Source organism: Columba livia, chromosome 1 (assembly GCF_036013475.1).
Source record: "Columba livia isolate bColLiv1 breed racing homer chromosome 1, bColLiv1.pat.W.v2, whole genome shotgun sequence".
NCBI classification, from domain to species: domain Eukaryota; kingdom Metazoa; phylum Chordata; class Aves; order Columbiformes; family Columbidae; genus Columba; species Columba livia.
In genome coordinates this window covers 146320152-146344376 of record NC_088602.1, presented here as the reverse complement: position 1 = coordinate 146344376, position 24225 = coordinate 146320152, and the positions used below count along the sequence as shown (strand labels likewise).

The 24225-nt window shown below is 43.1% G+C and overlaps 1 protein-coding gene and 1 long non-coding RNA gene across 2 annotated transcripts in view; one reads left to right on the top strand and one right to left on the bottom strand.

Moving 5' to 3' along the window:
* Nucleotides 1-6803: 6803 nt before the first annotated feature.
* The window catches only part of NINJ2 (ninjurin 2), a 50395-nt gene continuing 32973 nt past the window's right edge, over nt 6804-24225 (top strand). Inside the window, exon 1 of the mRNA XM_005500309.4 lies at nt 6804-7358. Within this exon, the coding sequence (XP_005500366.2) occupies nt 7326-7358 (33 nt within the window). The 5' untranslated portion in view covers nt 6804-7325. The remainder of the gene's footprint in view (nt 7359-24225) is intronic.
* LOC135575844 (uncharacterized) lies at nt 7352-23978 on the bottom strand. Its single transcript, XR_010467179.1, has 3 exons — nt 23843-23978; nt 23220-23304; nt 7352-9321 (listed from the first exon to the last, which is right to left on the bottom strand). It is a non-coding gene; the product is annotated as an uncharacterized LOC135575844 (long non-coding RNA).

Below are 24225 nucleotides of genomic sequence, written 5' to 3'. Positions count from 1 at the left end.
TCCTAATCCCACCTTCCATCATAAAAATCAATTATTTTGTCTTGTACACTTCTCAGGGATAAATCACATCAAATTAGAACCACCATAAAAACATGGGGTTTACTCTTCCTGAAGACATGGTGCCAAAATCTTGTATAATTGTCGGGTGCTGCTGTTTTAATTTCATTCCATTGTACTTGTATTTTTACCTCCTTAAATAACTTCCCTCCTCCCTTTTGTTTCAAATACTGGTGGAATCTCCCCCTCCCCTGCTGTCTCCCTTCAGGGCTGCTGTAAAGCTAACTGTAGACAAGAGGACTTTCTGTGGATTTAAAGGGGCTTTTTAGGAGGTACAGACTTCAGCTATCCTCCACTTGTTTTGCTTTTAAAACAGTTCCTTACAAATTATGTCTTTTATTGTCCTGCAGTCTTTGCTTCTTGAGTTGTTTGCAGTCCATCAATACTCGGGAGCAAAGCAGCCCACTGAGAATGATACTCCAGGTCCTGCCATACCAAATTTCTCCCTGTTTTTCCCCACTGTCCTCCAGGTGAGGATGCCCTTTAATGTCCACTTTGCCAGAAGTCAATATGCTGCTTGCTTTGTAAACAGAAGAATAACCTACCCAGACTTGCCCCTTGTTTGACTTTGCATTCAATGAGCATCAAGTCAAACAGCGGCTAGAATGCCTGACCTTAAAGGCTGAAGTTCAGTAAGAAACACTAAGATCTTGAGGTGAAGGGTTTCATATTACTGGCTCCTGTGTCTTTCATTGATTAGAGGCTTTACAACTGATAGTGGGTTTCAAGGTTTATTTGGAAACTTTGTCAAGAGGGCAGAGGTGGGGGAAGGGAGAAAGTAAGCAAAGCTGAGGGTTTCTTTTCTATTTAGTGTGTGGCATTAAGATGGGAATAAACAAAGGTGGCAGAAGGGAATGCCATTAACATACCATTTCCAGATCCATTCCTCGGCTTGTCGTTGGGTCAGTTCTCTGCAGCAGTAGGTGGGGAGATGGGGGTGCACACTGGAAGGAGGGAGGGTACAAGAGAGGGAATCTGGGAGGTGTTCATTTCAGATGATTTGTTTGCTTTCTGCAAAGTGTATTCAGCTCCAGCTGAAGCAAATGGGGGTGATTCAATTATTCTGAATTAGATGGTGTGAATGATCCAAGACTGTGTTCGAGCTTCAAGTTCTAGATCCTTGCAAAAATGTCATACAGGTGAAATGTCACATAGGGAGCTTTGCAGCATTTGCTCACAGTATGCACTCATGGCAAAATCTGCTGCCAGGATCAGATTCGGGAAAGACTCAGTCCAAGTGGGGAGGAATACCAGGAAAAGTACCAATCCAGAAAGTGGCGAGAAGGAGAGATCCTAATTTTGCCCAGTTCCCAAGGGCCAGATTGAGAGGAGACTTCCAGAAGAAACGCAAAGGAGTCTTAATTAGATGAGCTTTCCAAGCTTTACCGTGGAAAATGGCTTTCAGAGCTTTCAGGCACAGCGAGACTGGGAAACAGTGCTGGGGCCAAAGTCAGATATGGACCAAGGCCATAAGCACTGAAGTCAGTAGAAATATCCACAAGGAAATTCAGATAGCAGCAAATTTTAGTTTCAGAAGTATCATGCAAGATGTTTCCGTAATCACTGGAGGACTCAGAATAAAAGAATGTATTATGATTCTCTAAAAGACCGTGCAGTGTTAACAAGCATGTAATGGGGGTGTGCCTGTGCGTGTGTGCATGTGTGTGTGCACACGTGCGTGCCTCCTGACCCACTGGTGTTGAAAAAGCTTCAAGTATCCATCTGTCTTGAAGTAATAGATGAAAAGAGAGCATGAAGCAACCTGTAATTTCCGTAGGCTGTGGCTGAGGTGTTAAAGAGAGGGGGTGTATACTGGAATGCACATAACTCTTTTCTAACCTCTCACGCCTTGCCCTGTGGAAGATAAGGATTGACATCGGAATTATTTGTCCACTTGAGCTCTCAGAGAGCTCAAGGAAGTGACAGTCAGGCTGTAGTCCAGCTGAGCTCCGTGTTTCTTGAGCCATAGCTTCTCCTGCCAGGCCTGTGGCTAATTAACGTTCTTAATCTACCTTTCCAGCGCAGATGTTTGACTAAGAAAGAAAGAAAAAAAAAAATCCAACAGTCTAGCACCCAGAAAAGAGCATTCAGGCTTCAGAAACCATTCTCCAAATGGGACGTGGTTTCATCATTCCAAATCCTTCCTTCGAGAACCAAAACAAACTGGGGCTGCTAGGATTTCTGGGAGTTATTGGTAGCTGGTTACATGTTGCTGAGGAGCTGAGCCAGAACCCCCTACAGCCTGATCCACCTTTACTCTGTCTCTCTCTGACTGTGGCTTCCCACAACATTTTTAAAAGTTGAAGAATGTTAAAAGAATCTTTCTTGTCTAGCATCTGTCCTGGCCTTCTAGTGGGAAGCAGTGATTTTCTCTCAAGGACAGACAGAGAGCTCACACTTAGTCAGACTCCAAAAAAATTACAGTCTATGCTCCAGACACCCATTATCAGTCCAAATACACAGAAGATTATTTCTTTCTTATTTCTTTCACTTGCACCCCCATGTCCATTTTTCACCTGTGCTAATGCAGACTGCCAACAGTTCAAAACTCTCCAACAGTTCGACAGGAAAGAGTTCAGAGAGCAACAAGAGCACTCAGAGATCTATGAAATATAACCTATGAGGAAACTGCAAAGGAATTTTTGTTTTCTTAAATATGGAGAAGACTGAACAGAGACATGATAACAGTCCTCAAAAATGTAAACGACTGCAACAAAAAGGAAGGAAATAATCTCTTCTCTCCCACGTGGAAAGGATAAGAATAACAGGCTAAAATCACAGCAGGCATGTTTCTTTATTAGATATTAGCAAAAAAAAAACATTTCTCACTGTTAGGATAGTGTTACTGAAGCACTGGAATCGGCTGCCATTTAAATCTCCGCATTTGGAACCCTTTTCAAGCAGGTTGGAGCAACGTCTGTGCTGACCGGACAGGTACCAGTGACCCACTGTGCCCTTGGAGCTGGAGAAAGAGTTGGTGACTCCTTAAAAAACCCTTCTGGCCTGATTTTGTATAATTTAATGATGCATTGGATAAGTACATGTTCGTTTATCACCATCTCGGAGAATTTTAGAATTATTACTTGCATTTTTGTGTTCTTTGTCTCCAGGGTTTTCTCAAGATTATTGCCCTTCCAAACACTAGGCTATGCTCAGTGGTTCTCTGCTATAAAAGATGAATCTAGTCCTACCAACCAGGAGCTATAACCCTACCATTAGTTGAAATACAGTGGGATTAAAGCTCCTAAAGAAAGTTTTAAAAATGAGCTACCTAGTCATTTGCCTTCACTTTTGCAGCAGCATGCACTACAGCATTGCTGAGTTTTGCTCTTCAAAGACAACCACCAGTGAAACAGAGAAAATAGGACCCAGGACAAGAATGATTAGCAGGGTCAGTCCTTGGCTGTCCCAGGCAGCTGTATCAGGTAATCCTTTTGGCAAACTCAGCAAACTGCATCTCCAGTCCGGTTTGGTTTCTTGTCCTTGCTACTCTCACTGGCTGGCTTCTCCAGAACATCAGCACTTAGGCAGCCAAGAACCTTCCTCTAATGTCTAACCTAGCATTTTTTTCTTGGCCAGTTTATTAACTAGTTTCTATGCTAATGCTGCATTTCCATCTCCCTAGAGTTTTCCAGTTTAGTGGATTTGTTGTTGGCATCAGTATCTCTCTTGGTTTTCATTGTGTAAAGCTAGACAAGTCGAACTCTTTTCATATCCTCTCAGGCAATCAGGTGAATGCACCCATAATAGATCAACAGCACACTTCTTTCCTGATCTAATTAAGAGGTGACCCAAAATTACAGAATGGAGAAAGTGTGTCTCAAAACCCAAACCAAACCACTTCTGTAACACAAAATGGAGGCCTGTGAAGGGTTAAGAAGTGAAGTTGCCCTGTTATTTGCTCTGTTAGAAGTGTTGTTGTCCTACAGAAACTCTTGCAGTCTTGGTTATGGTTCTTTCGGGTACCACAAGTAATCTGAGAGTGGTGAGGAAAAGCAATTCTTGCATCAGTCTTCACACAGCATGGACTCCTTTGTGCTGCCAGTGGTCCCTACTGGCTAGTTCTGAAGCCCAAGAACTGCAGCTCTTCTTCTCATGTCACTTTTGCAGAGGCCAGCCCCACTGGTGGCACCAGCACTGCAAGGTTGTGGTTACACATTCAGCAGCAATGCTGCTTGAACTGGCTTGTCCCCACCCTTCTCCACTCCCAGCTGCTTTTTCCATTTCCCGCCAGGCGCCCTCCCTGTTGCCAGCATGAGTGTTTGTGCAGATATGTGCAGAACCAGGTCAGGGATCTCATCCCAGCCAAAAAAATAGCCTGCTAATTTATTTTTTATTTTCCAGCTGGAAGAAGCTCTTCTGTCTGGTTTATTGGGTGGCTGCACAAGCACTTTGGCTGGCACAAGTGCATGGGGGTGGAAATAAGCAACTTTGCCGTGCGTGCTCCTCCCAGGTGAATGTGGCCGATCCACAGAACCTCCACTCTCAGCTAGCGTGGGTTGATCTCACAATGGCAATCACATGCTTGTTCTTCGTCATGCCCCAGATGCTCCCCACCCTCCTTTCAAGGAATGTTGCTCTTGCCCCATCCGTCTCTTGTATGCATATACCAGAAAGACTCTCTAATCAATCAACATCCATGGGAACAGCCAAGTCTTGGACGTCTCCCATTTGTCTTTATCAAAATAGACTGGAAGAGAGTTTTGGGGGCTGCTGAGTGCTGCCACTCCTGCCACAGAAGTTGGGCTACATTTTCTATGCCTTAATCTTTGGACCGTTACAGTGGTGCATTCTTATATCATAATAAACAGCTACTAGAAAGATTGTTTGGAAAATGTAGTTCTTCCTAATTGCATTCAGTAACAAGTAAATCTTAGTTATAACTGTGTTCATGGGGGCATTTGTTTTTTCTCAGGCAGCTTTTTACATTCAAGTTAGAATAAACCCACTGCTCTATCTTCTCACGTTTTTTGGCTCTGAGCATTGCTATTAAGGATATAGACGAATAATTTCCAAGAGAAATTTTACTATTTCGAGTTTTCTCACTGTAACGTGTTTTGCTCGAGACACTTCAAGGGAGGCTGATACAACCATTATTACCAATAGGCTCTGCGGGAAGACTCTTTCACATTATCTTGGGAGAGGGGATTGGGAACCTGGTTTGACTGAAGTATCCACAAGGACACAAGGCTTACTGTACTTTCTGACTGATTTCTGCAGGTATTCTGAGGATATAGCGCAAGATTATTACTCTCTGGAGAGTGGAAAAGTTAAAAAAACCCACACAACACCACCAAAAAGCCCTTAGCATAGCATTTAGATAGATTACTAAGAAAAAAAATAGTTTTAAAAAGGCACACTGTTATATATGATGCAGTCTTGTCTGAAATTTTTACACTGGTGATATTTATCTATGACATAAAATTACAGATAGTTCATTCCTGTCTGACCACTAGAAGATATTTTAGACTTGTTTTTATGCTTATGGCACATATAGGTACTCAAAAAACTTCAGCCAGGCTTCATGGGTTGTTTGCTGGAAGCCTGTCCACAAAGGACCTGCACAACACGAAGTCGTTTTAACTCCTCAATAGACACAGCAGACACCCATCCAGCATGAATTAACCATTAATAAAGAATATTTATTTATAAACTGATCAACCATAGCACCTTTTTATAGCCTACACTAAAAGCAGTAAATTAAAAGAGGTAGTTACCTATATTAACATCTATGCAATAGTATACTTACAGAGAGTTTTTAGTTAATTTACAGATTCCCATCAGGAGAGCAAGTCAGCAGCAGATGGCTGCATTTGGGGTTAAAAAGAAGCCAACAGGTGCTGAAGAGTAGCAATCAGTGGCCTCTTTCCCCTCACCTCCATTTCCCTGCAGGATTCAATCACTTCAGTGGTAACAAGATACAGGGATCTTAGTTTTCGTTCAAAAGTAGGAGCCATGAGGGTGGATTTTGATTATAGAATCAGACTCATGGCTCCTGATGGGCTTTTAGCCTTAGGCCAGCCCTTACGAATGAAATGAGCTGTATCCTAGCCCTGCTTTCCTGTGACACGTTAGCCTGGTGCCTAAACACATCTCACTGCTTCATCACACATGTCTGTAAGCTAAAAGAAAAAGCAACAAAAGCAAACAAACAAAAAAGCTGTTTGAGAAGAATGCAGGGAGGCTAAACTCATCAGCACTTTGAAATGAACTTGCAGAACTAAGCACTGGTATTTTCATTGCAAAACAAGGCCTTTTGCTGGGGAGCATCAATGCAACAGGGTCTACTGACAGACTTGTCAGCACTTTTAGTCAGGCTGGAGCACTAGAACACGCATTTGGCTAAACTGTTTGACCAGAATATATTACTTACCATAAATTTTCTATGCTGCTATAAATATAGAAATTATCCTTCAAAAGCCAAACATGCCTACTTGATCTGCAGGTACTACAGAACAGCTCTGCTCTCTGTTTCTCTAAAATCTAGAGAAGTACGCTCATTTTTCTGCCTGAGGATTCCATCTAATAATAACAACATATTTTTCTACACTGTGACTTGATTCTGGCTGCATATGTTTCCATTCCAGTGTTATTCGTAGTTGCTTTTAACTTAAGCAAAAAGCAAGATTTTATTTCAGCTGAGACCAGACATATCAAATTCAATGAAAAAAAAAGTGTTGGGGAGGGGAAGGGAAGGACGTTCTGGCTGGGGAGAAAAACAAGAAGAAGTGACTATAAACAGAGTAAAGTGGAAATTTTATTTGAGCCGTAACAATATCTTCGCAGCAGCAGCACAGCAGGCGCAACTTTCAGGACCGAATCTCTCCAACTGTTGGTTCTTCACCCATAGGCTCTGCTGTGCGCTGGCGAGAGAGGGAGCGATGGAGATCACTGCTGCGGCTGCACAGCCCATGCCAGGAACCTCTTGGTACACTGGCTGCATCACCGCATCCCAGCCCCAGTGAGCTCATGGGGCTCAGCTGGACTCGGAGAGGTAGCACAGGCACATCATGAACACGACTGTCATGGAAAGTCTGTGAGAGGGACGCTTGTTCCACGGACTGCCCGGACAATGAAGAATTGGCGTGCCGCCCCCTCCCTCGCCCCCCCAAGCTGATGCCAAGGCGGGCGGCCGGCCGCCGGCACATGAATAGCAGGTCTGTTCCAGCAGCTGCGTGTCCTGGGCCAGAGAAGAGAGAGTCTCCAGCAGCGTGGAGTGCCCCGCTCCGTGCGCTGTCTGCAAAGGAAGAAGCCTTGGGGGTGAAAGGATGGCCTCGGAAGGGGAGAACATCAATCTCCAAGTGAGTTCATCATGGGGAAATACCCATGGGAGGGAGAAGTGGGAGGGAAGATCACCGGTTTAGGGGGGAAATATCTGTTTGCTCCTCAGCTTTGGCAGCCAATTTCTCTTGAAAACTCAGCGCTGCTTTTTTCCTCTGTCCTCCTTTCAAGAAAAGCTAGCGGCGGGATCTCTGCCCTGTTCTGCCAGGAGCTACTATGAGCCTTTTTCCTAAAGAGTGAGGGTAAGAAGAGGGGTATTACTGAATGGAGCTGTTTTTTGGGGGAAAGGGAAGCAGCAGGGACAGAAGTTAACCTTCAGCTCTCAGAAGGAGGCAACGCATACTATATAAGCTGCAAAAACCTGAGCTGTTCCTCATCTCACAAAGCCTTTCTCTGTTTGGCAGAAAATGCTCCCAATCTGCAGAGGAGGAAAAGAAATAAATACAGCAAATGCTGAGGCAGTGCAGAGGCCAGGGTTTCGTATGTGGAGTTTATAGAGAAACAAAACCTCTTGGTGAAGCTCTTTCAGTTCTCTGTGTTCCTCTTCTGAGTGTTTGTGTTTTTTAAGAAGGGTGTTTCTTGTGCTCAGCGTGTGTTCTAGGAAAGGGCAACTACTCAAGGGTTTGGAAAAAGGAGCTATAAGAGATTAAACACCCGTCAAATGTCAGAAGTTCAAGTCCAGATCCACACTTCAGACAACTCTGGAGAAGGAGAGAATATGAAGCATTGTCCCAGGCTGCAGCTTCCAGCCCCGGGTAGGCTGGCAGCAGGGTCCAAATCTGTCCAAGCTGTTTTTTTTGTCTGTAATGTTCTTAACCATCCTGAGACCTGAAAGTGGGGAAGTCTATCTGTAGTCTCGATTTTTATTTCTTTGGCCCAAATCAGAGAAACTACAAAGGCAAGATTTGTGCTCTTGGAAATAACCAGAACAATTACTCTTAACTAGAAAGACCGAGACTCCCTGATCCTGCAGAACGTATCTCCACTGAGATACAAGGTGCAGAACAGTTTTTTAAGATCTGGAAACAGTTATGCTCAGATAAGAGACACAATAACTGAGGAAGATACACGCATAGCTGTGAAAGTGTGTGAAAATATACTTTGTTTAGGATTGAGGAAGAGAGAGGTTATGCTTTCCTAGAACTAGATAATAAGGGGGGAAAATGCAGAAATCAGTAAGCCAGGAACTGGGGGCAAAGGGCAGAGAGGAGAAGGAAATTATGCTAAATAAAAATTCAAATTAACTCTCTATGTTAAATCATTCCACCCAATAGAAAGTTTCAGGTCTATCATGGATTTGAAGCCCAAGTTTCATAGATGAAAAAATCAGCTTCACCAATTAAAATGCTTATAAACTTCTGAAAAATCTGAGGTTTAGATTTTTCTCTCTCAACCCATCTTGAGGTTAAGCAAAGAGCCAAAAGGGATCCTCAGCGTCTTCAGCCTTCACAATAGTTAAATAAGCCCAGAAGGTCAAAGGTTCATTGAGTTACAAAACTGAAAAGAGCATACCTATCTGTTCTAGAGCAGGAAGGTGTGGAGCGTTTCTATCCACCTCCACACAGGTTGCCACAAGAAGAATCATGCTACTGAGATTTACTTTGCAACACCTTACAGGCCTTTCATGAAGCCACCAGATGGTACAAAATATAGGTGAATGCAAACAGGTTCCTGCATGCTTATGACCAGGAGATATACAGTGCAAGGAGGGGAGGAAAAGAGCATTACATACGTCCACATAGCTGAGACAGGCAGTAGGTCCTGGCAATGACATGACTTGACAAGTGTGAGGTGAGAGAAGGAGTATAGTCTTTCAGTTGAAAGTACATTTTAAAGCCTCTTCTGAGTCCCTGCTGTGAGCACTGAACACGGAGCAGGTGTCTTCTTGGAAGTTTCCAGCTGTGGGTTTCCAAAGAGCTTGTGGGAATGCGCACTGCCCGCTCTGGGGTGGCGAGGCATGACTCACTCCTCCTCAAAGAGCTCCTGGACGGAGTAGAAGGAACAGTCATTAAAGTTAACTGTGATACAATAGAGAAACAGGATTCTTTTATTATTATTTGTAGGGAGAGGGTCCTGTGCACAAAGCAGCTGGACAGTACCTACTAGCATTTCTTATACAACATTTGCATGGCCAGCCTAGACAGGGAACAAGAGATTGAAAACAATAGGAGCCTCTGGCCTAGCATCGGAGGGAGCTAGAAGAGGCCATTAAGATTTAAGAAGGCTCTAAGGAGAACTGATTGGTCCACAGCCTTTTTGCTCATCCCGAAGCATGAGAAAAGGAGCTCACTCAGCAAAATTAAAAGTCTCCATAACAGGAGACTCTCCTTCACCCAGCATGTCATCAGCCCGTGGAATTTGCCATCTCCTGGAGCAAGTCAGAAGGTCAAATATTGGAGCAAGCATTGAGATGAGGTCGAGAGGTCCAATAACAATATTTACAGTTATGCAAGCTAAAAAAGGTACTTTCAAATCCCATAAGCCAATAGCAGGATAAAAATAAATACCCATTTCAGTTCCCTACAGGCAATGGCACAACTGCTGACCAGACTGCAAGTTGTATCTTGCATTAGAGAAGTTACCCCAACTGTCCATAAATGAGACCTCAGACTGCTTTTTAACAGCAAGAAGTATCTCCCATTAATCCACTTTCTCCCTTACAAAAATTCCCATGTTCTGTGTGTTTCAAAGGAGTCTCTTTTCCAGTTCAGATTTCTAGGAAGACCAACAAAACCTCAAACTGTGCACAGAGAGGTGCTAAAAGGAAATGGTGCTAAAGTGGAAAAAAAAAAGCCACAGGTCTGTAGAACAGCCTCACCAGATCTGTGCCAGCCAGCCAAGTGCTAAGACATAGGATAAAACTTGAATTAAAATATTTTAATTAAAAATATTAATTCACCTGTTAAAAGATAAAACTTTAACACTAATTAATTTGAGTGATGCACTTTTCTTCCCAGACATCACTGCTTGTGGCTTCCAAGTGAAACTTTCACTTTTCCCTATTAAGGATCTACCAGGCAGGCAGAACAGTAACCTGATGAGACAGAACAGAGTAGTACATCCTAAGATAGCTGGGATCAGAAAAACACATTTGGGATAGAAACAAATAAAATAACCCAAGAAGATCCCATAATCAATTTATTTTTACATCAGGAAACAAAGGTTTATAAATTAGAAGTATAGCTTGATAGCCACACTCTGGCTGATTTATCTGCACTTCTCTATGCTATTATTCCCCCTGACTCTCGCCTCCAACCCTCCCATAGAGGTTTTCGGGGGGGAGAGAGAAGGAGGCAGCCATACAGGACTGTTCTTTTCAGCAGCGAAAGACCCGTTAAATCTGTTTAGCTGTGTGCCTCAGCTGCTGCAGTTCACGATCTGGCATCTTAACACAACCCTGTTTCATCGGTGATTTAAGCTAATGCACCAGACTTTGAATGGGAGCGACTGAGACAACATCCGTTCCACCACTCCCACCACAGCAGCAGTAACCAAGGGAAAGTCTGTGGACAGCTGAGATCAGTAACACTCATACATTATCGCCATGACTAAGTCTGTCAGAGCCACAGATGAATATTGCAGAACAGAGCAAAGAATGGGGCTGATACTAAATGGCTCCGGAGTTCTATTAGTTTTGTATTTTTATATTTTCTTATTCATGAATGGGTGTTGTGTTCTGTATAAATGAGTGTTTAAGGTATGTGTGCCAGATGAGTGTTATCCATATTTGTATTGCAAAAGAGGCTATATATTGTGCTGCATCTTTCTTTTTATAGTTTCTTACTCTTTGGATAAAAAAAATTTACAGTCCTCTGGGATGAGAAGCAGAAATAATACCTCACCATTTAGGGAATCATTCATACATCAAAGTAAAAAAAAGTAAACAGATAAAATAATCACTCTGGAAAACAGACCCTACACTGAAATTTTTTGGCAGAAGCTGCTTGGCAAGTACTTTGAATGCAAAATACATCTGTGGAAATAAAGACAGGTTTACAAGCAACTTGTAAGGAAAAAATATTTTAAATAATTGGGTAATTTACTTCCACTGCTCATTTTTTTGACCAGACCTACAGCAGGAAGATTTTATACAGGCAAATAAATAGAGTTAGCTAGAGACATCACAGAGCGAACTTTTCCAAAATGCCCATGAAACAAGTGGAAAGTCCCACTTACCACTGTAAATCCCATCTCCCACATTCCGCTTTCAGTCTAGGCCTGATGAGGGGTTGCAGGCAGTGTGTTCGTAACTGGGTTAGACTGTTGGTTTTGTGGGGGTTTTTGTGGCTTTAACATGTGCCTCAAGGCTGTGATGTGCTTACAAGTTCTTGGCTTGGACACATAATTTCCTGCTTCTGCAGCAACAGCCAGCTTGTGCTTTCTGGTGCTATAGGACCTTTACTCTCCCTCTGTGAGTTCCTATAACAGTGGCAGTCTAATATTGCCAACTGAGCAGTGTCCCTGCCCCCGTGGGCTTCAGAAAATTATTTGGGTTCTGTTATTTGGGCCTGGATAATGACAGTCTGCATTAAGAGAGTGAAAAAGCCTTTCAGAAAGAACATCTCAAGTGCTTCAGAGCCATTCCTGTGACATCCCTGTATGGTGTGTATAACTCAGCCATCAACAGTTCAAGGAACTTATCTCACTGTGTTTTTAAATAAACCAACCCAATTACTACAGCCCTTCAAACAGGATCCCACTCCTGGGGGTTCACTTCACTGCCTGTGCTATTCATTTGACCCTGGTAAAGCTGGTTCAGAAACCTAAACTTGCAGAAAAACAACCACTTTCTGGCAGGGTAGTGTTCTAGTTTGTTGTCCTGCAGTGGTTCCCGGGAGGATCAGACAACCACCAATGAGTAGGACTGCATAGCCATGGGACCACGTAGAGGCAGCAAGTTCTCTCCTTTCAGTGGCAGCGACCCCTCACTTCAGATCAGTTAGCTGAAGGTCCAAGTCTGGGTGTAGTCAGTGGAAGAAGCAGGGAAGGCCCAAACAGTAGCAATGATTGCTCTCACTAGTGGATGTCACTCAGACTGCAAGACTTCAGACCACTAATGAGAGTAAAGCCTTAACAGCACTAGCTAGAAGCTTAGGCAGAGATTCACCATGCCCTAGTTGGTTAAAAGGCAGGTGTGATGTAGCATATCAAACTTAGGACCAAGAATGATCCTATGCTTTTCTCCCCCAGCTGCAGGGACCTGCAAGTCTCTGTAGAATTACCCATGCTGGTTCCAGAAATCAGTAACACTAGAAGACAGCATGATCACAACACGCTGAGAATAAGGGGAATTTTTCTTACAGCTAGTACTAATTGGTCATTTGTTCTACAGTCAGATGTGGCATTTCTCCTCTCCTCTATACATTCCTCCTGCCTCCTCTATCTCTATACGGCCAGCCTTTGCACTTAGGGTAAAGGTTCACCTATGCCCTTCCAACACATGGGGATGGTATTTTGTCATCTTGGGAAACTGGACTCCAGGTTTTAGAGTATCTGGGTAAATGAGGCACATATGGGGTCAAATATACCCTTTGGAGTTATCCCATGGGAATCAGTGGTCTTACACCAGAGGCTGATCTAGTGCCTCGCACTCCACCTTGTTGAGAGGTGGTGAAAGAAAAGTATCAACTTCCTTCTGAAATAGGGAGCCTGGTCCCATGCTGCACACTGGGTAGACTGTGTCCATCGTGAAGCCCTGCACGTGAAGGCAGAGAAGGGAAAGGGGGCAGAAGGGCTGTAGACAGAGAGCATATCAAACAGTGAATTAGCCTGACTGACCCACTGGTCAGTAAATCTTCTCTCACTGAAACAATAGGCATGCAGAGGCCACGCACAGAAGAGTACAAGGGACTGTTGTTAAATAGGATTCTTCCACTGCGATTAGGGTTAGGGTAGGATTAAGATAACCCTGCTATAGAAATAAAAAGGCAATGACATGCCATTAGAACAGTCATTTTCTGTGATGTATCTAAAAAGTTGCCTGCTAGTGCTGTGAACTATAGAAAGGAGTCTGTGCTGCCAGAGGACACTGACAGCAGAGAGCTCAGTCCCTGGGCTTGTTGTGGCAGAGGGCAAAGACGCTGTATGAGTGGTGCTGCCTCCTTATCCTCGCAGGGATGATGGACACCCAGACCTCCCCACGCTCCGTCAGAGGCTCTGCCTGCAGTTGCACACAGGTCCACAGCAACAAGGCATGCTGTTGTACAACATGTGGCCCTAGGCATACAAGTTTCACTCAGAGCTAGGGCCGCCCTATACAGTAAACTGTGGGACAGTTTCCCCCATTGACTTGTAGGGCTGGTTCATGGCAGACTGGAGCACATCACACCTCACCTACACGTCTGATAACCACAGCAGAGGTCACAGCTAGAAATGGTCAAAGTTGCGAGGGAGTGGAAATGGTCTCTATAAAAGTAACCTGAGGAAGCCCAGACATTTCTTAGGACGAGGCTGAGAGCGAAGGAGGGAGAAGTGACTTGGGTCAAGGGGTACTGCCACCTTCCCTGAGGTAAGGGCAAAGGACCACAGATGCTGGTAGCTACAAAAGCTTCTTCATAATGACGGATTTCTGTGCCTACTTCATAAAGTTCCTAAAACTGCAGTGGGGGCAGCAGAAAGGGAACAAAACTCAGGAAGCATGGGCTCTCCCTGCAGGAATGGGAAGGGGATGAAGTGGCACAGGACTTGGGGTGACAAGGTGGTGCCTGCACAGCACCAGGGGCTGAGGGGACACTCAGGATTTACGTTCTGGGGGCCCCACACCTAATCAAGAGTGTGTCAGCATGACCGCACCCTGTCCAGAGGAGTTATCCCATAGGAATCAGCCAGCAGCTACACCAAAACAGCCAAGGAGACCCCTCCTACTGCCCCTGTGCCACATCACCACCCCAGCTGGGCCTGCTCGCAGCATCCATGCAACAGCTGCCAGCAGGACCCCTTTGCCCTTTTTCCACCATCTCCTCTTCAGCCACAAACTTTAGGGGATCTGTCTCTTGCCATGTACCTGTTCACAGGTTGAGATACAGATTAATCTCACCCACACTTGCACCTTGCAGACTTGAGCACACAAGGAGTGGGCTTTATTTAGTGAATAATCATAAACATGGTTATGGTGGTGGTAACACACGGTTCTCCTGGCTGCCCAATGGCAAAACCTCCCACTGAGACATCTTTGTGAGTAGGAGTCCTCTGCAATGTGAAGTACCTGCTAAACCATGGCTCAATCCATTTTTATGTCTTTTGTCAAAAAGTTGCCTCCTTCAGCTTCATTCTAGCCCATGTCAGAGAGCTAAAATATGTGCTTGGTTCTCTGTTTGCCCTCAGCTGACAAACAGGTACAGCACCTCCGCTCACTTAGCCACTGAAAACGGAAACCTTCAGCCCAAGTTATCATTTCTCAGCCTTTCCTGAAAAATATGTATTCATTTGTTATGTTTCTCTTCTGAGAACCAAGAACAGGCAATGCTGCCTGTGTATAATAACCACACACAGAAATATGAGCTTCTCCAAATACAACAGGGCGCACAGGCATTTTCACTGCTGTTGTCCCATCCCTGGCTTGTGAGTCTAATGTTTATAAAACTCTCTCTGAGAAAGGGCAATACAAGAATATTGTAACCTAGACTGCCCCAGATATGTAAACATGTAACAGAAATATTTGAATTGGACACCAGAATGATGGAAAAGCCCATGTGCAGATGCTGCAAGATTCACATCACCGGTTACCATACACCTTGACACACTTCTTTGAACCTGGCAAGTTATAATTCCTTGTCAAATTACATGAATCAGATGTGTGACTCTGTAATTACAGCTATGAAAACCATTATACTCAGGATCTTAGAACTTTCTATCCAAAATAACCCTTGGGGAAGAAATTTCACATGAAGCTGCTTAGGTCAAGGTTCAGTGAGTGCTGGAAATTCTGGGGGAATCCTGTCAGCAGGTTTAGAGAAATGAGAACAAGAAAATGAGATGATGCACTGGTTTGTGGATTGTTTGGGCTATTTTCTTTTCTCTACGTTTTTAAAGTTTGCAAATATTTATGCAAATTTGCAGGAGTTTTCTCTCTGCACTCACACAACTCCAAATGATATTTTGGGGAATTTAAAAGAAAAGCCCCAAATCCACCACAGACCTTAGTCATGTGAGAAAAATAGCTGCTCCTACCAATCTAACAAGAGCCAAAGGGCAACAAACCATTCTTCTGTAGCCTATGTTTTACTGAAGGAACATTTCTGCAGAAAATAACAACACAACAATAGTTTGTACTCTCACAGGACTTGTGTGAAAACTAGTTCTGCTGTCCCTAGTCCTCCAAGCATTTTGTATATATCAACGAATTCAATTTCACAACCCTGACATGGAGTAAGAGGTGTTTTCCTGCCGGTTTTACAGATATTAGGTCAAGGCAGAGAGGGTTAAATGACCGCTACTGTACCCAAAGACCCATTGGTAGAAAGTGACAAAAGCGAGAAGCCAAGACTGAACATCTCTGGGTGAGTGGGTGGATGGCCATGCAGCAGTAATGTGTTCTGTGGTTTCACCTCTACTTCTAACTAAGTTCTTAACCTCAATTTTTTAAAAAGAAATTGTTCAATATTGTTTTATTTAGTCGTCAGAGACCACTCAGTTACTTCACACAATGTAAAGAAGAACATTAACTGAAGCTGTCAATAAGAGAACAAACACAATTCCTTCCTTGCTGAATGCAACTTCAACATCAAATGGAGACAAATTTCAAGATACTTTCAAAAGTTCAGGCACACAGCTGTGTTTGCACCTCTTCCTTAGTGGAGCTACAGTCATGCTGAACCATGTTGGTGTAGGAAGCAAACCCCAAAGCCAAAGTGAAACAAGGTAAATGATATTAAACATAAATGCTGACTCAGAATGACCATACAGGTTCTTGATGCAACTATTCTACTTCAAATTTGCACCTTTTTTTTAGCTGATTGAGGAAGAAATGTTCTTGCATGTCCCTGTGTGATTTCAGGCTGTGGCCACACATTTTTTGCTGACTGAAGCTGAAGCACTGAAAGGGGGAGGTTCATCCTCATCACCACCATCAATTATTCTTGCTGCCTCAATGCAACTGCTCAAAGTAATCACTGTATTAAGACTGTCTGGGCTAGGAAACACCCAATACTGAGTGTTCAAGCTAACCCAGATCATTGTGAAATAACTTGCTTAGGGAATATGCAATTATGGCTTCTAAGGAAGAAATAAGTCCCCTGTTTTCACAAGTCTGGACAGAGATAGGAATAGCAGCTCCTTTAGATAGGTTTCATTCATGTTATTGAAATAAGATGATTGTTTGCATTCTCAGATATTTCTTGGCTGAAGATCTAGTTCTTCTGGGATGACCATGAGATGTACAATTCAATCTGGGTTCTTAACTTAAAGAATAAGGAAAACAGATACAAACACAAATACAATCAAAATATTCCTGCATAACATAAGCACCTGGAGGTTTTTTTTGTGTTTTGCAATTGGTGATACCTTGACTGGCAATCCACACTGATCAGAGAGACATCCAGCAAAGGATTAATATGCTACAAGAAAATATAATATGCTGCGGTTTTCTTTTAAAATAAATAGATTTGAACTCCATCTTCATGTGCTAGATTTTTGGGAGCTGATTCTGGACCAACTCCTTAGCCAGGCCCCATTTTTGGCATGTGGCTGTTAAAAAGTTGCCGAAAGAAGCTGGGTCAAAGGGCTTTTACTTTGCTCTTAATGGCTCCACGTACAGTCTGAAGGAATCTGAAGTGCTCACAAAATGTGGTTTTGCCTCTGGTGTTTGCTGTTCAGCTGGCTCAGCTGCTCAACCATTTAAAACCATTGTGAGGGGATTTAGCACTTGTGAAATAATGCTGGCCTATTCAGATCCGTAGAGGGATGGACAAAGTCCACCAGCACAATAAGAGCCCCATCTCCCCTCCTTCTCAGACGAGGAGCCACTGTGCAATCAAGTTTGAGGGAGAAAACTACTCTTTCCAGGTGCAGCTACACAAATATTGGGGGAAAGAGATACAGGCCTACCAAAATAAAGAAGCTAACTCATGATCAGAGGGGGCACGAACTTCAGCATCCCAGAAAAACAAAACCAAACCACCCTGAAACAAACACACCAAAACCCAACTACTTAAATACAGAAAGCAAATTGTGAAAGTGGGGAAAAGAAAGAAGGAGTGCAGCCCCAGAAGAGAGCTCCAGCGGGGTATAGTCCACAAAATGACAGATTATAACTGCTAGTAAGTCAGATGGGGGGAACGGATACAGAGAACTGAGAGTCCTGGAGGTCTCTGTCCCCAGAAACTAGAGAAGATGGAGCTCCCCACTTTGTCCTAGCCTGAGCTACTAAGTATAGCAAGAGGTGTGTTTCATCTCTGAGCTGATCTAATGCTCAATTATTCTGCTGAGACCACGAAAAAAAAGAGATAACTAAAGGCATCTCTGATGTGGACAGAGTTGCAGGCATGCTGTAGATCTGTATCTTTGTGCAGAGATTTGAACTCAGGACCAGGCTCAGACAGGCAACTCAAGTGCAGATGGCAACAGGTCTTGGTGGCTACTAATTAGATTAGCTTTTGGTTAGTGATGTGGAGCTGAGTAGCCCTCTGATTTATCTCCAACCCCCTCTCTGTGCTACCTTTAGCCACAAACCTCCAGGCATCACCTTGAATTACTCAACTAGGTCAGTTTTACAATGTTCACTTTTCCCAGCTATAGCAAAATGGCAGTTCTCTTAGGGATCCCCAGGTGGGGGAACAGGCTCAGGGTTCAGATGGGGGCCGTGTGGTGAACTCAGGTGTTTACATCCAGGGTGGGGCAGGGTTGTTTTAAAGCGCTTCCTCTTGCCTCACTCACACGACATACAAACAGGGACATTATCTCTCCGGTGGGAGCAACTGACTCAGATGCTTGGCCAGCTGCAGGGAAAGGTGTCCCCATAGCTGCCAGCAGCGAAAAAAACAGCTAAGAGATAAAAAGATGCATTGCTCTGTGGCTGAAAATGATAACAATACATTCCTCTTTGTTCTGATCCAAAAGCAATTTTTTTCTTCCTTTGTTCCCCTCCCTGTTTTTTCCTATCTGATGAGAACTTGTTTCTCAGCTAGGAGCCTGATCTGTCTGTTATTGATGTGCCTAACATAACTTTCAAAACTCCTCCTTTTTTTTAAAAGATGTATTTTACATATTATCAAATGACTTACGAAAAGTAAAGTTCAGCCAACTAAACCTCAAAAGAGTTACGCAAGAGCAAGTTGCACTGAGCTTTACCATGAGCCCTGGACAATTAACCATGTATGTCCAAGGACTTGATAAATCTGTTGATGGAGTACATTGTGTGTATATACTGTTGCAGATCTGGCTGGAGCAATCTGAAAGGATACCCTTCCCAGTGGTGATCCTTTAATCGGAAGGCACTGTCTCTACACTATCTTTGACTTCCCTGAGAAATAAGGGAGGGTATCTAGCTGAGTATCTCCTCTAGCTATATCAGCCATTTCCATATACATGATTTATTTGTACCCTGCACACCATTAAGTACTTCTTCATTTCTTATCATCAGCTCAGTGGGTGTAATTGCAAGGCTGATTTGGCAGAAATGAGAGCAACACTTGTGGGAAATTTGTCTTAGGACCAGCAAACTACACGGGCTAAGCGAAGGCTGTGATTTACTGATCACAATCTTTGCATGGAAAGATCTACATCCTTTGCAGGCCCTCTCCTCCTCCTGGTCCATTGTGAAGGGCAGGTAGGACTCTGACTCCTCGTGGTTGTGCTTTAGATAATACTCTGTGGGCCTAAAACTGTGGGAATATTGTGTCTCTTACCACGCAGCGTTCAGTCTGCCTTTCGCCCAAGGCACCTTTATTACGTACACGATCAAGGCCAACATGTTGATACCTGTGAGCAGAGGGAAATTCATGTTCTGTACTGAAATGCTGCAGGAGCTGAGGTGTTAGGACGATGTATGAAACTAAGGTAGGGAGGGCAGAGAAGCAGAGGAAAGTCTTCGCAGCTACATTCAAATGTAATAGGTGTAGCTAAGCAAAAGCTTTCCAGGTGAAAGTTCGAAGAGGTATCCTTTGAGGCAGTATTTCTTCAGAAGGTGGATTACAAGGTAAAACATCATCAAAAGGCCCAAAAAAACCAACACAACTTGGTGCCAGGGTCAAGAACTGAGGAGAACAATTTTGAGGATTTCACTAAATATTTATGTTCCTGTCATGTAGGGGTAAATATAGATTAGGAGTCACTGGTCATGATAATCACATTAATAGGTGGAAAGAAGTTTCTTTTGACCACCTTCTCTGGTCATGTCAGCAGCAGCATCAAGAGTATCTGGGCACCCAAACAGGATATAAGAAAACGTGAATAAGAAAAAAAGGGGCAGATTGGCCTTTTGTTTTGTTTTTCCAGAAAAAAAAAAGATTGTAGTGAGGGCACAGAAAGGCACCACAAAACCCCTTCACAAGGCTGCTGCACAACATAATGACAACAAACCTGAGCTGCTCCAACAACAGTGAGTTCTGTTGGAGGAGGCAGAAACCAGAAAAGGGAGAGCGTGATCAAAAGTGAATAAAGTATAGGGATAAACTCCTCCATCACTTTGTGCTAGGTATGTGTAAATGTTTCAATGCACAACTAAAACTGGGAGCTAATATGAGCTACTTCTCTGAGCCCATGCCAATTGATGACCATCAAAACCACCATGGTGCTCCAAACACAGACATGCAGTGCCTAGTCTGCCCCACATGGTCCAGGTTTTTGTTTGTTTGTTTGTTTGTTTTTCCTTCTCCCTGACTCTTCCAACCCTCCTCAAACATTCTGGAACTCATTTGGACACAGCTTGTTTCCTACCCCCTTATAAGAATCGAGCTCTGGTACAAAGTGCTCACTGAGCAAACCCCACTTGAAATCCAGGGCATTTGTTCTGCATCAGTGGTTCCCGTTTCTTTTGCCTCTCGGCCATCTTGAAGTGAGAAGCTACAGGATAAACACCAGGTACAGTGACAAAGGAATCATAAGAAACGTCAGTTCCTGCAAAATTTTGTTTCCCACTCCAGAACTTACATGTTTGGTGGCTGAATGTGAATGCATTTCAGAAGACTGTATTTGCAGAATTTGGGCATTCAGTTGTCAGAGAATTGGTTTTCTGCTTTAATCTCCTCCCATTCCTATTCTGGCCCAGAGGCATTTGCTTCCCCAATACAGTCTCCTAGCAAGGCCTCATTTGCTACAGCCCTTCCCAAAGGTCTCTCAAAGCAACATCTACCCAGGAGATCTCTGAAAAACAGAATTGTCACTAAAGGGATTTGGACCTCCCTTTAATTTCTGCCATGCTGCACTATAGCTCCTCATTATAAAGCTAGCTCTTAAAGGTTCTTTGTCTCTGCAGGGTTGAAAGTTGCTGACTGAATGTCTGGGTCCAATTTTCCACCAGTCGTCTTTTAACTGGCCATTCTCAGCTATGCAAAGTGTTTGCATAATGCTACAAGATCATTCACATCAATCTTATTTAACATTTTGAACCTGTTTTGCAAAGGGGTTAATGAGAAAACAAAACACAACCTGCATATAAGTCATCAGAAAAAAAGTACTAGCCTAATCTTTTAAAACAGAGCCTGAACGGCAGTTCTTTTCACCGAGGGAAGAGGACTGACATTTTTTCTAATCAGAGAATGTAATTCCCAGGGACAGTGTATGAGAAAACAGCAGTGATCTACAGAACACCCAGGAACAGTTGTTGAAAGATTCCCAGGGTGTTACTTTTGGCAGGACATCGGGTTCCAATAAAACCCACTGAAAACACTAGCCTAACAATAAAAATCATATATTACACAGATGAAGTGTCTTTCATCTAAGGGTCACAAAAGGCTTCTGCAAATGATGAATGAGCTTCTTGAGGAGGGGTAAATGGAATTGATGCTCCGTAGATGTTACCACTGATTCACTGATTTGGAAGATAGGTTATTGTGTGCATAGTATTAGAGGGTACAGAAAGAAAAGAGTTAACATGTATAGGCAAGCTTGGGAGCATGCTTTGTAGTGAACGTGCATAAACACAGTAACCTATTTTTTAATGTTTTCCATAAATCAACTGCTGACATTCCACATACACAATTTGAGCACCTGTACACAAATCAGGTAACCAAAGATTACACTGTGCAAATATAAAAAGTACTAGGTGAGTTCATGCGCAGCTACTGGACTCTAGTGTGAAATTCTGTATGCTATGCTTGCGATTCCTGCTTGGCACACTTTTGTGTATTTTCTGAGACCAGTCTGGGACTTTAAAAATATACATAACCATACGTAAGTATGTGAAAAGTTAGGGACTAGAAATAAGAGACTGTTGTACGCCACCTGTGAACTGCTAAAAGTTTTGGATCCAGACCCACACTTTGCACTGCTAGCTCACCTCTGCAGGGCAACCATTCCACAGTATGCCTGTCTTTCACAAAACCCAAGATGCTGCATCACTCTGGGCCATACACTATACTTCATATACCATACTGTGAAGATGTTGCTGGCAGTGTTATAGTGGCAAAATTCCCAGTGGAAATACAGCTTATACCGCATCATTAACAGTTTTTAAAGCTTAATTGGATTGCTTACAACTTTTTGGTACAAGTATATCATCAGATGTTGCTGCACTGACCTTACCTAAGTGACCTTAAGAAGACAACACATATTGAGCTAACTGGTTCCTTTCCTTGGGGTCTCTCAGTGTATGTCTCAAACGGGGATTACATCTTGCTCTCTGTAGCCATTTCTAGAGTCAACACCACCCTTATTTTCCAGCCCAGCACTCTCATCAGACCGCAGAAGCTGTTGAGAAGTCATTGTCTGTGCCTGAACACACAGACACACGACATGACTACTCACTGTTTACATGAAGGAAATTATGGAAAACAAGTCATGTTTCCTCTGTGTCATAAGGGTAAAAACAATAGCAACGGAGGTTTTGTCATGGCACCTCCAGTCTAAGGCAATGACTAACAACCAGAAAGATTAGATATCAGGATGATCTAATAGCCTTCTGCTCCCAAAAAGGGGAGGCCCTGCTCCTCTTCAGCCAATGACCCTTTGCTCCTTTCCTTATCTCCTGCTCCCAGAGACACATCCCACCTTGCCCTTGTGCTGGCATTTGCCAAACCCTTCTCACAAACAATTCAGCTCATTAAAGCTGAAGAAAATAGTGCTTTTTTTTTTTTTTTTTTTTTTTTAAATTTAGCTTGGTTTAATGAGCTGAATTGGCTCAGAACAGGGTCTTATGAAAGTGAGAGTGCAAAACAGTACAAATCTCATAGCAGGAGCATTTGCTCTGGACTCTTAGATCACAATAGCTATAAGCTATAACTCTTAAAGTTATGCAGAAGGTACTCTCTTACTGGTAGTTTAACTTTTTTTATATAGATGACCATAGCTACTTCTGAGATCATTTGATCAAGACAGGAAGGGGATTAGCAGAATAACTGGTGTAATTCAGAAGTTGTATTCACTACAGATGCAAAAGAGAGAATAATTCTGGCCTCTTAAAGCTGTACCATACAATACCACATGTTTTTGTGCATGCACATTTGTTTCTTTCAGCACTCAGTTTCTGTGTAGAGATGGCAGATGTATATGTGTAGCTGCTATGATGGGACATAGGTTAAAAGTTTACAAGTTGGTCTTCGCAGCTGTGTTTGGAAGCTAAGTTCTGAGAAACAGAATGGTTCTCATCTTTCTAGATCTTGGTTTTGAACAACCCCATAGTTATGGTCAGAGATTAGAGAGATTTTTGTGGTGTTAAAAGAATGGTTTGGAATTTCTTGTCCAGTCATCTGCCCTCAAAACTTAGCAGATGACTCACTAACACTCACCTCCATTTGTTACTGAGCCGAAGCTTTTCTCTGCTCAGTTTCTTGAGAAGTTTCACTCTGTATCTTTTCAGAAGCAGAGCCTGTTCTAATACAAAAGAACAAACATGGGAAGTGCAATTCAGTTTTCAAAAGTGCTCATGTTAAATTCCAGCTGAGCTAATATGCACATATGCACAGAGGCATTTGCACACATAAATCACGGCTTGCTTACATCTGGCACCCGCAAAGAGCACACTCCTTGGCACACTGTTTAAATGTGCTTCAGTTACTGGACTGCATTCAGGTCTGCAGACAATTTTGAAAAATGTTCTTTGTAGTCAGGAGATGCAAAACCTTACTGAGTATTTTGCAGATATTCTTATGTATCAAAGACACTCATTGTTGCCTGCCGTTTGCTAATGAAGTTTCTGCAGCCCTGCATTTGCAGCATTATCCAGATAGGTGCTTTTCATTCTTGGAAAGTAGAAAAAGTTATCTCCATGTCCCAGATGTTATTTGTTTACCTTGCACAAGTTCAAAGAAGTACGAATAAACAATCACAGTTCCTAAGCTAGCTACATAGCTTGACCAAGCCTCAATTTCAAGTAAAGCAGCTATCTAAAGCAGTAAGTAGTTACACTTACCCAAACTGAATGGATTATTGCAGTCTCCCAGACACTGCTCACAATTCACTTGCATATTCAGCCCCAAATATAGAAGGTAAGGCCAGAGAAGTCCAAGCTGAAAAAATATCAGACTGGTGCCACACCTAGATTGCTCTTACCACCTTGTACCTGATTAAGTGCACATCAAGTGCATTTTCTAGAGTGGTTTATGGAAACCCATTAATCAGCACAGCATTGATCACAGCGCTTTAAACTGTGCTTGTTTTCCCCTGCAACTGGGTCGGATTTCTTCTGGGTCCGAAATTATAGCTTTTGAGAAAGGAATATTTCTTTTATTCTTAACCTGGAAATTTACAATCCGCTCTGAACTGCTTTCGAGTTATGCAAGTCCAGATCTGTAC